The 13,232-nt window shown below is 49.0% G+C and overlaps 1 protein-coding gene across 1 annotated transcript in view; it reads left to right on the top strand.

The window, feature by feature from the left end:
* Positions 1 to 10,295, top strand: part of SCARA5 (scavenger receptor class A member 5) — a 106,048-nt gene extending 95,753 nt beyond the window's left edge. Inside the window, exons 8-9 of the mRNA XM_083432684.1 lie at positions 2,810 to 3,007; positions 9,611 to 10,295. Of these exons, the coding sequence (XP_083288810.1) occupies positions 2,810 to 3,007; positions 9,611 to 9,747 (335 nt within the window). The 3' untranslated portion in view covers positions 9,748 to 10,295. The remainder of the gene's footprint in view (positions 1 to 2,809; positions 3,008 to 9,610) is intronic.
* The last annotated feature ends 2,937 nt before the right edge of the window (positions 10,296 to 13,232 follow it).

Raw genomic sequence — 13,232 nt, 5'->3', positions numbered from 1 at the left:
CCGTGGAGAATTAGAGGGACCAGCCTCGTGCTTTTGTGCACAATGACACAATCGGCAAAGACTCAAGGCCAAAGTGGGTGGGGTCAAGGATGCAGCCTTGTCCCTTTGCTCGCTGCAATCCAAGTTGTTGGCCCCACTTAACCTGGAGAAGGGATGTCTTTTTGTTCCCGGTTTTGTGCTGAAAACAATTTGGTCCACTGCCCAGCAGTGGAAAAAAACTGCCTCGCTGGGAGGTGAACAAATCCTTTCCCATTTGCTACTCAGAACTTATTCTCACATCGAGAAATGCACACGAGTTTATCCATGATGAAAGGATTGTTGTTGTTTAGTCGTTAAGTTGTGTCCGACTCTTCGTGACCCCCTGAACCAGAGCACGCCAGGCACTCCTGTCTTCCACTGCCTCCCCCAGTTTGGTCAGACTCATGTTTGTAGCTTCAAGAACAGTATCCAACCATCTCGTCCTCTGTCGTCCCCTTCTCCTTGTGCCCTCCATCTTTCCCAACATCAGGGTCTTTTCCAGGGAGTCTTCTCTTCTCATGGGGTGGCCAAAGTCTTGGAGCCTCAGCTTCAGGATCTGTCCTTCCAGGGAGCACTCAGGGCTGATTTCCTTCAGAATGGAGAGGTTGGATCTTCTTGCAGTCCATGGGACTCTCAAGAGTCTCCTCCAGCACCAGAATTCAAAAGCATCCATTCTTCGGCGATCAGCCTTCTTTATGGTCCAACTCTCACTTCCATTCATCACTAGATGAAAGGATAAGCTGCACAAATAACAGAAAGTCCCTCTTCACGGAGCGCAGGGTTAAACTATGGAACTCTCTCCCACCAGAGGCACTGATGGCCACCAAGCTAGATGACTTTAAAAGGTCAGACAGATTTATGGAGGAGAAGGCTTTCGATAGCTAATAGCTGTGATGGCTCGGCTGTGTCTCCGCAGTTTGAGGCAGCAGTGCTTCTGATTCCCAGCTGCTGGAAACCTCAGGAGGAGACAGGGCTCTGTGTTCAGGTCCTGCTTGTTGTGCTGGGCCTGGGGGTAACCCAAGCAACATGGTCCAGGTCCAGTCCTGAATCCAAGGGTTCCTTCCATGAGGAGTCAGTCCAACAGGGCCAAGGCAGGAAACCAGGCAAGGACAGGTACAGGATCTCAGGCAGGTTCCAGCAAACAGCAATGTTGCTCCAACAGCCTTTTATCTCTGATGGGGTAACGGCCGGTCCTGATCCCCCGGCGACTCACCTCCCTGTCTCGCCCGAAGGTGAGCACTCCTCCTGCGAGAACTCAAGTCTCTCCTTCTCTCAGACCTGAGTCTCTGCAGCTCGGGAGACGTCGGTGGGTGACTAGACCCAGAGGCCGCCTCAGACTCTCCTGACCCAACCGGTAGTGGAGCAGCTGTAAGTGATGGCCCAGCTGGAGGCAACGAGGTCATCCCCGCATCTGGAGCCAGGGCAGGATCAGGCCCCTGACTCGGCCCAGCTGGTGCTTGTTGCAGGGGAACCTGTGCAGACTGGGGCTCTTCAGGGTCAGGCCCCAGACTTGGTTCAGATGATGCCTGAGGCAAAGGATCCAGTGCAGACTGAGACTCCTCTGGTTCCGAGTCCGAGCCCGAGTCCCAGTCCATCACACTTGTGGATTTCCCAGAAGTGGCAACTGGAGTTCCATAGTTTAACTTGGAACGGTGGTATTCTGACACTAGGTGTATTTCTGTCCTGCTCAAGGTGGTGTCTGGCTTTCAGTTCTCCTGTTTAGGAAGTGGAAAGAGATGTGGGCATGTCTCCCCTGTGATCTGTGGGAAGAGGGAGGAACATAGGAGAGAGTATGGGAATGGATTTCAACAGTAGAAGAGGATATATTGTGAGATGAGATGAGAACCATCCTTTGCAGTTTAAACTTGGAAGCTAAGACAAGGTTGATTTAACCTTCTAGAAACAATACTTTCTGCTTTAAGACAGACTGAGTTTTCCTGGTACAGTGGCACCTCAGGTTACATACGCTTCAGGTTACAAACTCCGCTTACCCAGAAATAGTACCTCAGGTTAAGAACTTTGCTTCAGGATGAGAACAGAAATTGTGGCCCCATTAGCTAAAGTGGTGCTTCAGGTTAAGAACGGTTTCAGGTTAAGAACAGACCTCCGGAACGAATTAAGTACTTAACCTGAGGTACCACTGTATTATCTCTTTTCTCCCCTTTAAAAATAACAATCACACATACAGTGGTACCTCTGGATGCAAACGGGATCCGTTCCAGAGCCCTGTTCACACCCTGAAGCGAACGCAACCCGCGTCTGTGCGTGCGCAGGCCGCGATTCGTCGCATCTGCGCATGTGCATGGCGTCATTTTGAGCGTCTGCGCAAACGGTGAAACCCGGAAGTAATATGTTCCGTTACTTCCGGGTTGCCACCGAGCACAATCCGAAAACGCTCAACCCAAAGCTACTTTAATCCGAGGTATGACTGCACATTGTTTGGTGAAGAAGTAAAAGTTGTATTTACTTACGTATATGGTATTGGTCTTGAAGCAGCAATTACAGTAGCAAAATGTAGGCAGGTTTCTAATTATTATCTAAGTTACAGAAGCACAAATCTAAGTTCAGAATGGTGTCTCAGTTTTAGAGCTCAGACATGCACATGTAGACAGCTTGGAGGCATGATGAAAAAAGACAAAGCTGTCCAGGCACGGAGGAAGTATGTAATGTCACAGCTTCCTGCCAAGGCAAACAAACACAAAAGCAAATTCGTGGCAAAGCATGAATTCTTGGTTTGACCATTTTAATTCATCTGTGGTTTCTTCTTTTCCTCCCCTTCCGTGCCTTGCAGCCCCTGCTTCCGAGGAGGGCATTATCCGCCTGGTGAACGGCTCGGGCCCCCACGAAGGGCGGGTGGAGGTTTACCACGATCGATCGTGGGGCACCGTTTGTGACGACGGCTGGGACAAGAAAGACGGAGACGTGGTGTGCCGGATGCTGGGCTTCCGAGGGGCAGAAGAGATTTACAGGGTGGCCGTCTTTGGGCAAGGTAAAGGCAGCAACACCAAGAGCCGTTGGTGGGTCGAGCATTTGCTCTGCATGCAGAGGGTCCCGGTCTCATTGCCCAGTGGCACCTCTAGGTAGGAGCAGGAGAAAACCATGGCTGAAACCCTGGAGAACCTTTGCCAACTACTGTGGAAGATGGTAAGCTGGGTGGAACCATGTTCTGAGCTTTCCATGTTCCTCTCCCCATATGAACTGTGATGGCCTGGGATTCGGATTTGGAACCTGAGGAATCCCAGCCTGCACAGGATTCCCCACCTCCAGAACCAGCTGAGCCGGGGCTGGGGCATGAGCCTGAAGGGTCCTCACCTGTGCTGGATCCTCAGGTGCAGGCATCAACTGAGTCTGCTCTGGCTCCTGAGGGGATGGAGGACCCATTGCCTGCAGGTGCTCCACTCTCAGCCCCGTCAGAGGAAGCTGAGGTTGCCTCTGGGTCCGGTAATCCTCCAGCCTCTCTTGAGCTGCAGAGGCTCAGGGCAGAGAGGCGGAGGGAACTAAGTTCCCGCAGGAGGAGTGCTCACCTCCAGGCCTGGAGAGGCGAGTCACCAGAGGATCGGGGCCGCCCTATGCCTCGGGGCAGATAAAAGCCGTCCAGCCCCAGTCCCAAGTTGCGGGAGCAACATTGTGGGTTGCTAGTTCCTGCCTGAACCCTGTCCTGCTTTCCTGCCTGAGCTCCTGACCCGCCCTGGCTCCCTGCTTGCATGCCTGTTCCTGACTTCACCCGGCTCCCTGCCCTGCACCCAGCTTCAGCTACTGCAGACTGCCTCCCCATTGCACCTTTGACCACGGACCGGTCTTGGACCTCACCTCTTGGGTAACCCACAGGACCAGCACATGAACCTAGTTGGACCCTGAGATCATCATTTGAGACCGTTCTTTCATTAGAGGTCTGGAGCATGGCAGCACAAGAACAGGACTTTTCTGTGGTGGCCCCCCTTTTGCAGAATTCTTTCCCCTGGGTGGCTCGCCTGGAGCCTTCATTAGACACCAGGGGAAAACATTCCTCTTCAGCCAGGCCTTTTGGCTGATGAACATCAGGCTGGAGATGTCTGGATTCGAACCTGGAGCTTTCTGCGTGCAGAGCAAATGCTCTCCTATGGAGCCATTGTCCTTTCACATTTCAGTCTCTCTCAGTCTCAGTCACTCCGCGCTGCGCAACACAGGGATAGCGATAGTGATAGTGTCGACCTCCCATATCTTTGCAAATTTCCCCACCTGGGAAAAATGCAGGGGACATGAACTGGGTAAGGAGATCCTTGACACTTCTGAGCCTTTGATTTCGGTCTCCCATTCAACGCTCACCTCTACATAATGGCTTTCTTTGTGGTCAAGGGGCTGCGGGACCGCCTCTCCTGGTATGTCCCACGGAGGACCTTACGGTCTTCAAATAAAAACATCTTGGAGATCCCAGGCCATAGGGAGGTTAGGTTGGCCTCGACCAGAGCCAGGGCTTTTTCAGTACTGGCCCCGACTTGGTGGAACGCTCCGTCCCAAGAGACTAGGGCCCTGCGGGACTTGACATCTTTCCGCAGGGCCTGCAAGACAGAGCTGTTCCGCCAGGCCTTTGGCCAAGGCACAGCCTGACCCCCTCCTTTGGCAATCCTCACAGGACTCTAGCCCAATGGTTGCCATGAATTTGATTTTGATTTGATTCTGAATTGATTTTAGAATGCTGTGTTACTTTTATTGCTGTTAGCTGCTCTGAGCCCGGCTTCGGCTGGGGAGGGCAGGATATAAAAAAAATTGTATTATTACCGTATTTTTTGCTCTATAAGACTAACTTTTTCCCTCCTAAAAAGTAAGGGGAAATGTGTGTGCGTCTTATGGAGCGAATGCAGGCTGCGCAGCTATCCCAGAAGCCAGAACAGCAAGAAGGATTGCTGCTTTCACTGCGCAGCGATCCCTCTTGCTGTTCTGGCTTCTGAGATTCAGAATATTTTTTTTCTTGTTTCCCTCCTCCAAAAACTAGGTGCATCTTGTGGTCTGGTGCGTCTTATAGAGCAAAAATACGGTATATTATTATTATTATTATTATTATTATTATTATTATTTGGTCAGGGGCCACCCAGGCGCTCCTGCCTGGGAAAGAGAGGCAGAGACAGGTGCGATTGACCGGAACCATTTCCAAACAAGCCCCGCTGAGCGACAGCAGAACCCCAAAGTTATGGGTCAGGAGAATCCCTGGTATTATCCAAGCCATGGCTGCGTTGGTACCGTTCCAGCATTTCATCACCTCTTTTGATCAGGGCGGGGAGAGAGAAAGGCCGGTCTGCAAATATTTTGAAATTTGCATGACTGGTTTGTGCAAATATGTCTGGTCCATCCCGATTCTTTCCCTCGCTTTGGTCTTTTTCACACGCACAAAGCAGCACCCTCAGGGGTGTTTCTGCTGTTTTGCCTTGCAAACGTCTGCCGCCGGGTGTCCGTGTAGCAAATAAATGAAATCATAAGTAGAAGGGGTATCGAGCAGTTGCTGAAGGGAAAAGCATCTCTTTGCACAATCCCTTGAATAGCTGCTGCCGGCCAGAGTCAGGTCTGGAGGAACAAATATAGGAAACCTCCTATATTCCTTCTCTGTTGTGTCCTCTGTCTCCCTACACTTCAATCCTACCTAAAGCCAAAATTGTGTATAGGTTTCAATGGTGGGTGGGAATGCCAAAGTCTTTTTTTCCTAGATGCCTGTCCCCCTTTCACCTAGTCTATTATTATTATTATTATTATTATTATTATTATTATTGCCAAGCACGTAAAGCTGAATGAGCTCAAATTAAATGCATAAGTTGCGAGTTACCTATAGCTTTCCCCATAAGGCCCATTGACGTCTGTGTTTCCTAGGAGGCAAATCAACCCTATTAAAACTTCAAGTCAGGTATAGAGCTGATCTGTCAATTTCAGTTTTTCTCCCTTCCTCATTTCCCCAATCTTAAATTCAGTCCTCTACATATTGCAAATTACAAATTTAAAACCCCATGGAAATTTGTCAGCATCTTAGTGATATACACATTTTGTATGTACTTTTACCTAAGATAATGCATTTCCGCATTCTCTTTTCACTAAAATGTGCATATATATTTTTGGCACACTTCCCTCCCATACTTGCATTTTTGTACCTTGGGGGTGTTCAAGAACCACATCACAAAATTCAAAGAAATACAAATTTTGAAGGACAGCTGCCTTTTTCATTTGCATATCATTCCAGAGAGTGTGAATTTAGATTCACCTGCATTGAAATACAGGGACGCGGGTGGCGCTGTGGGTTAAACCACAGAGCCTAGGACTTGCTGATCAGAAGGTCGGTGGTTCGAATCCCCATGACGGGGTGAGCTCCCGTTGCTCGGTCCCTGCTCCTGCCAACCTAGCAGTTCAAAAGCACGTCAAAGTGCAAGTAGATAAATAGGTACCGCTTCGGTGGGAAGGTAAACGGCGTTTCCGTGTGCTGGTCTGCTTCGCCCGAAGCGGCTTAGTCATGCTGGCCACATGACCCGGAAGCTGTACGCCGGCTCCCTCGGCCAGCGAGATGAGCGCCGCAACCCCAGAGTCGCCTTTGACTGGGCTTTACCGTCCAAGGGTCCTTTGCCTTTACCTCATGTAAAAGGACTTTCTTTACACTGCCCCTTAGATAGGGGGCAACCTTCCCCATTTTGGTTCACACAGATAATCATCCAAAGACTTTGAAAGCCCTTTTAAGATGATCCCTAAACAATAACTCAGCATTTCCATGCGCTGCTGTGGTTCGCCCGAAGGAGCTTATTCATGCTGGCCACATGACCCGGAAGCTGTACGCCAGCTCCCTCGGCCAGCGAGATGAGCGCCGCAACCCCAGAGTCGGCCACAACTGGACCTAATGGTCAGGGGTCCCTTACACTGAAATATGAGCCGAACCAAGTTTCTCCCTTAATATCTGTAAAAGCTTCAGGTTTCATGCATGTGGTTACCAGCCCCAGCCTCTGAGAGACAGTGGGGTCCATGCCGAACAAATATCCAGCCCCAGCCCAACTGTGGTTCCAAACATTTTCTCTTTGTTCCTGTGGCCTTTCCAGGGAAACATCCCTTCTCCGACGAGTTAGAAACCTCCTTCTGGTCTCCCACTCGGTTCCTATTAGTCCTGGCAAAGCTAAGCTAGAGCTTTTCCTGGCTCAGATTTTCTTTTTTTTTAATCACCATTATCCACTTTGTGGAGGGAATCTTTAGCAGTGTCCTGGGAGCGAAATCTTCTTTATTGCTGTTGATTCACAGGCTGGAAAGGATGAGGCCTGAGTCACCGCTTCCAGCGAGGGGATTTGAGAGGTTGTCATCGAACAGGGGGCAGGAGGGGCGAGAGGCGCACTTTTGGCTTGCGAATGGACCAGTCCTGCACTCAAAATCTTCCAGGGATGCTCAGGGGTGCCAGCGATGGGACTGTGAACTTGAGCTGTTGATTTTGGTTCTGCTTACTCAGCAAAATAAAGGCACCAGCCGTAACTGGCCAGAAGCCAAAGTCGTCTTGACAAGAGGGACTTTCAGGGATCCCAGCTGGTATATCAATAGGCCTGTTTCCCTAGAATTAAAACCTCACAGGGGCTATAACTTCTATCCCCCCCCCCTCTTTTTGCTAAGGCTTTTAAGAAAGCTTTAAAGTGCTGTTCCAAGCCATGCTGCAGTCTGTGGCCTCTATATATTGTATATCAGTTTACACGTGACTTGGGAAGACAGGCGAACTAATGCCAGTGTCCTGGAAGAAGCAAAGAACACCAACGTCGAAGCAATGATTCTTCAACATCAACTTCGTTGGATCCATTTTTCCATTTTTAAGTTTGGAATAGAGTAGTTCAGGGGTCAGCAAACTTTTTCAGCAGGGGGATAGTCCACTGTCCCTCAGACCTTGGGGGGGGGGGGCGGACTATATTTTGAAGGGGGGAAATGAGCAAATTCCTATGCCCCACAAATAACCCAGAAATGTGTTTTAAATAAAAGCACACATTTGACTCATGTAAAAGCACGCTGATTTCCGGACCGTCCGCAGGCCGGATTGAGAAGTCGATTGGGTCAGATCCGGCCCCCGGAGCCTTAGTTTGCCTACCTTGATCCAACCTCTGCTAAACACCTCCATTGAAGGAGAATCGACCACCTTCTGGTGGAGTCCATTCCACTGTTGAATACAGTGGTACCTCTGGATGCAAACGGGATCCGTTCTGGAGCCCCATTCGCATCCTGAGTAGAATGTAAGATGCGTCTGCGCGTGCGTGGGTCACGTTTTGCCGCTTCCGCGAATGTGCATGACGTCATTTTGAGCATCTGTGCATGTGTGATGGGCAAAACCCGGAAGTAATGCACTCCATTACTTCCAGGTCGCCATGAAGCATAACTTGAAAACGCTCAAACACATTTAACCCGAAGTATGACTGTGTAGCACCCTGCTTGTGGTTAACGCTTAGCTGGAATGAAATATTCAACGCAGCAATAGAGAAATTAAAATAATAATTTATTTGTCAGACAAATAAATGATAGGCACAGTGGTATATGGTTACCAAAGCTCTGCCCACTCCAGCCCTGATGGCCAGCACTTATATTTCCTCAGCCCAGCCCCCTTGCTCCTCCTTTGGCTGCCTCTGTCCAATCAGCCTGGTTGAAATTCCTATTGGCTGTTTGCTAGAACCAATCATAAAAGATACACCCATTTCCTATTAGCTTTTATGGGAGACAAAGTGCTATATTTCCTTCTATCCATAAATGGCAGACAAGTAGCCATATATCTTACATTTGCCTCGACAAGGCACCTTAATTACCAGATCACCTTTTGCCCCTGCTGCCCTTTTGCCCTTCTGCTCTATTGCCCCTTCACTCCGAAACAGATGGCTAAAACAGATGGCTCATGGTAACAGATTTTGGGTTCACCTTCTCACACACCATCAATGAAATAAGAATCTAATATAAGAATCTAACATTTCTTACTTTCTAAATCCGTTGCATAATTACATTAAAGCCAATATATTTCATACATAACATAGATAGATTTTTAGAAGGAAAGGAAAGGCCTTTTCAAAGAAAAAAAGGAACTTAGTAAAAACACTTTCTAAAAGCAATTTCTAAAAGCAACTTCAGAGAGCAGCCTCTTCGGTTTTCCCAGCCAGCTGCTGTTCCTATTAGCTCTTGCCCTTTAACCTTAGGAAAATGTGGCTGATGGGAGGCCCATGGTAAACTATTTACCAACTCTTAATTAGTGTTTTTGCAGCTTGATTGTATTCTGTAATTTGTATGACCTTTGCTCCAGCCTGTAATTTCCTTTTACAACTTTGAAGTACTGCAACAAATCAATGAGGCCTCTGAGCAGGAAGACAAAACAACTGCCAAAGCACCCAGCCAGCATGGCATGAAACAAGCATTTGCAAATATATTTTTAAGCTTATTTTAAGATACAGGCCTTGATCAAATGCCTCAACTGTAGCTCTTACTCTCAGAGAGTTCTTTCTGGTGTTTAGTCCGAATCTTCGCTGACAGCTTTGGCCGGTCGAGGATGTTCTCACAGCAATGGTGACCAGAGGGAGGGAGATGTCTTGGGTTTGTTGGGGGAATCGCAGCTGATGACTGTGTTCTCCAATTCTCCCCCCAGGGAAAGGACGTATCTGGATGGACGACGTGGCCTGCAAAGGGACGGAAGAGAGCTTGTTCCAGTGCAGTTTTTCCAGCTGGGGGAAAACAAACTGTGGGCACGCCGAGGACGCTGGTGTGAAATGCTTGACGCAGTGAGGAGGGAAGCTGGGCGTCCAAAGAGCAAACGGAATATCCTATTGGAGAGGAACTGGTGTGACCTCAGAGAGGCTGGCCAATCATCGCAGGCACCTTTTCTTTCTGCCAGCTCCTGGCTGCCCCTCAGAGGAACTGGGGGGCTAGCAGTATCTCAGCCTTTCTGTCTCTCAGGGCTTGCTTGTAGAGTCTACTGTAATGTTTCTGCCTACCCTGTGAGCGTGCCATCTTCCAGGTTCCCCACAAATTGTATTGCTCCCCTTTCCTTGTATGTATAGACCAAAGCTCTGGGGCGGCCAGCCATTTAAGGCCTCCCCTTTTCAGCGGAACCGCTGGCACTATATGGACTTTGACTCGCTGGTGATGTCGATCCCTTTACGGCGAGCAGGATGCAGCCACTGAACCAGCCCCGCAGCTCCCCGAGAAGACGTGAAGACATGCCCGGTGCAGGGAGCAGCCGAGCAGCTGTGGACATAATCTGTTTGCTTAGTGAGCTGCTGATGCGTTGCTTTCTTAATGATAGAATAAAGGATATTGGTTTGATTCCGTAATTGTCTATCTGTGTCGTGCAGCTAATAATAATAATAAAAAATAAAAATAAAAATAAAAAAATATTATTTATGCCCTGCCCATCTGGCTGCATTTCCCCAGCCACTCTGGGCGGCTTCCAACAAAATATTAAAATATAGTAATGCATCAAACATTAAAACCTTACCTAAACAGGGCTGCCTTCAGATGTCTCCTAAAAGTTTGGCAGTTATTTTTCTCTTCGACATCAGGTGGGAGAGCGTTCCACAGGGTGGGTGCCACTACCGAGAAGGCCCTCTGCCTGGTTCCCTGTAGCTTTGCCTCTCGCAGGGAGGGAACCACCAGAAGGCCCTCGACACTGGACCTCCGTGTCTGGAAAGAACAATGGAGGTGGAGACGCTCCTTCAGGTATACTGGACCGAGGCCGTTTAGGGCTTTAAAGGTCAGCAGCAACACTTCGAATTGTGCTCGGAAACATACTGGGAGCCAGTCTAGGTCTTTCAAGACCGGTGTTATATGGTCTTGGTGGCCACTCCCAGTCACCAGTCTAGCTGCCACATTCTGGATTAGTTGCAGTTTCCAGGTCACCTTCAAAGGTAGCCCCACGCAGAGCGCATTGCAGTAGTCCAAGCAAGAGATAACCAGAGCATGCACCACTCTGGGGAGACAGTCTGCGGGCAGGGAGGGTCTCATCCTGCGTTCCAGATGGAGCTGGTCGACAGCTGCCCTGGACACAGATTTGACCTGCGCCTCCATGGACAGCTGTGAGTCCAAAATGACTCCCAGGCTGCGCACCTGGTCCTTCAGGGGCACAGTTACCCCATTCAGGACCAGGGAGTCCTCCACACCCACCCGCCTCCTGTCCCCCCAAAACAGCACTTCTGTCTTGTCAGGATTCAACCTCAATCTGTTAGTCGCCATCCATCCTCCAACCTCCTCCAGACACCCACACAGGAACTTCACTGCCTTCACTGGTTGAAAGAGAGGTAGAGATGGGTATCATCCGCATACTGATGGACACCCAGCAAAGGTGTTCTGGTGAGTGTGTCCGTGCCGGATGGAGCAGACAGTGGCGGTGATAGAGGCTTTGGTACCCGGAGCGGGGGGGCGTCCCAATGGGGGTGCCGCCCACAATTATGTCAAACCCCTCCTTCCAGGGATGGAATCTGGGGCGCCCACCCCACCACCCCCTTCCTACACCACTGGGAGCAGATCCCTCAAAATGAATACCTGTGGTTCGTAGCAGAAATGAAGGAGGAGAGTTAAAAGTAACTTTGGCATGACATTGGGAACTGAGAAAGACTATTGGTTCATAGTTCAATATTGTTACGCGTGACCCCGATCTCTGAGCAGTGAGAGACCCCAGGTTCCCGGGCACTAACCAGGTTCCTTGGAATGAAGGTCAGTGGAGATAATGGCTTAAGGACATATGGTTTTATTTGCACACACATATATTATATATTATATATTATATATTATATATTATATATTATATATTATATATTATATATTATATATTATATATTATATATTATATATTATATATTATATATTATATATTATATATTATTATATACAGTGGTACCTCAAGTTAAGTACTTAATTCGTTCCGGAGGTCCGTTCTTAACCTGAAACTGTTCTTAACCTGAAGCACCACTTTAGCTAATGGGGCCTCCTGCTGCGGCCGCGCCGCCAGAGCCCAATTTCTGTTCTTATCCTGAAGCAAAGTTCTTAACCTGAAGCACTATTTCTGGGTTAGCGGAGTGTGTAACCTGAAGCATATGTAACCCCAGGTACCACTGTATTATATATTATATATTACAGTCATACCTTGGGATGAATACGCTTCAGCTTAAATATTTTCGGGTTGCACTCTGCAGCGACCCGGAAGTAACGGAGCACGTTACTTCCGGGTTTCGCCACTCGTGCATGCGCAGACGCTCAAAATGACGTCAGGCGCATGCGCGGAAGCGGTGAAACACAATCCGCGCATGTGCAAATGCATCTTACGTTCGCTTGGGGATGCGAACGGGGCTCCGGAATGGAGAAATGTGCATACACACGGAAGCTTATACCCAGAACAAACTTAATTGGTCTCTAAGGTGCTACTGGACAATTTTTATTTTATTTTTTATATATTCCTAAAATATTGTTATTATTATTTATTGAAATTATCTACTGCCCTATACCTGGAGGTCTCAGGGTGGTTCACAGAACAAAATATGAAACCACAAAATATATAATCAAAGTAAAAACAGCCCAGTACCCCCCCAAACCTCAGTTTAAAAGGGCATAGGGACACAGAGCGATGAACTCTGCTTATGAGTTACTCAGAGTGTAAAGGCAGAGATGATGGTCTCTTACAAGCCTCGTCCTAAACTTCCAGTAGCATGAATTCCAAGTGATGTGGAGGATTCTAAAGAAGAATCTGAAGCAGCGTGCATACACACGAAAGCTTATACCCAGAACAAACTTACTTGCTCTCTAAGGTGCTACTGGACAATTTTTTATTTATTCAGTCGCTGGATACTCACGCACCCCAATCTTGTGCCCAGGCAGCTATTCCCAGGTCCGTCCTCTATGGAACAGATGCAGCAACTGGGGACCACTCTCCCCTCCACTGATTTATGTACCTTCTCCTGACTGGCTCCGTTCGCGCAGCCAGAGACTGCGCCTGCGGGAAAACATCCTCTGCTCCTCCCTTTTCAGTCCCCTCCTGGTTCTGGGACACAGTGATGCAGGAGGGTAGGGACGCCCCTGGCTCTTCACTTGCTTGGCCTGCCTCTTCCTCCTCTTCTTCCAACCCCTCCTGCGCTCCACCCTCCACCTCCGAAGCGTCCCCTGTCTCCGACTCTTGCCTCCTAGCCGGTACAACTCCCCATAAATCGCTGCCCACCTCTCGTGGGTCAAACTCCAGCCCCACTGCCCCCAGTGCCAGTCCCTGACATTGTGTGTGTGTG

Source organism: Podarcis tiliguerta (assembly GCF_965153285.1).
Source record: "Podarcis tiliguerta genome assembly, chromosome: 3".
Taxonomy (NCBI): Eukaryota; Metazoa; Chordata; class Lepidosauria; order Squamata; family Lacertidae; genus Podarcis; species Podarcis tiliguerta.
This window is presented reverse-complemented; position numbering and strand designations above follow the sequence as displayed.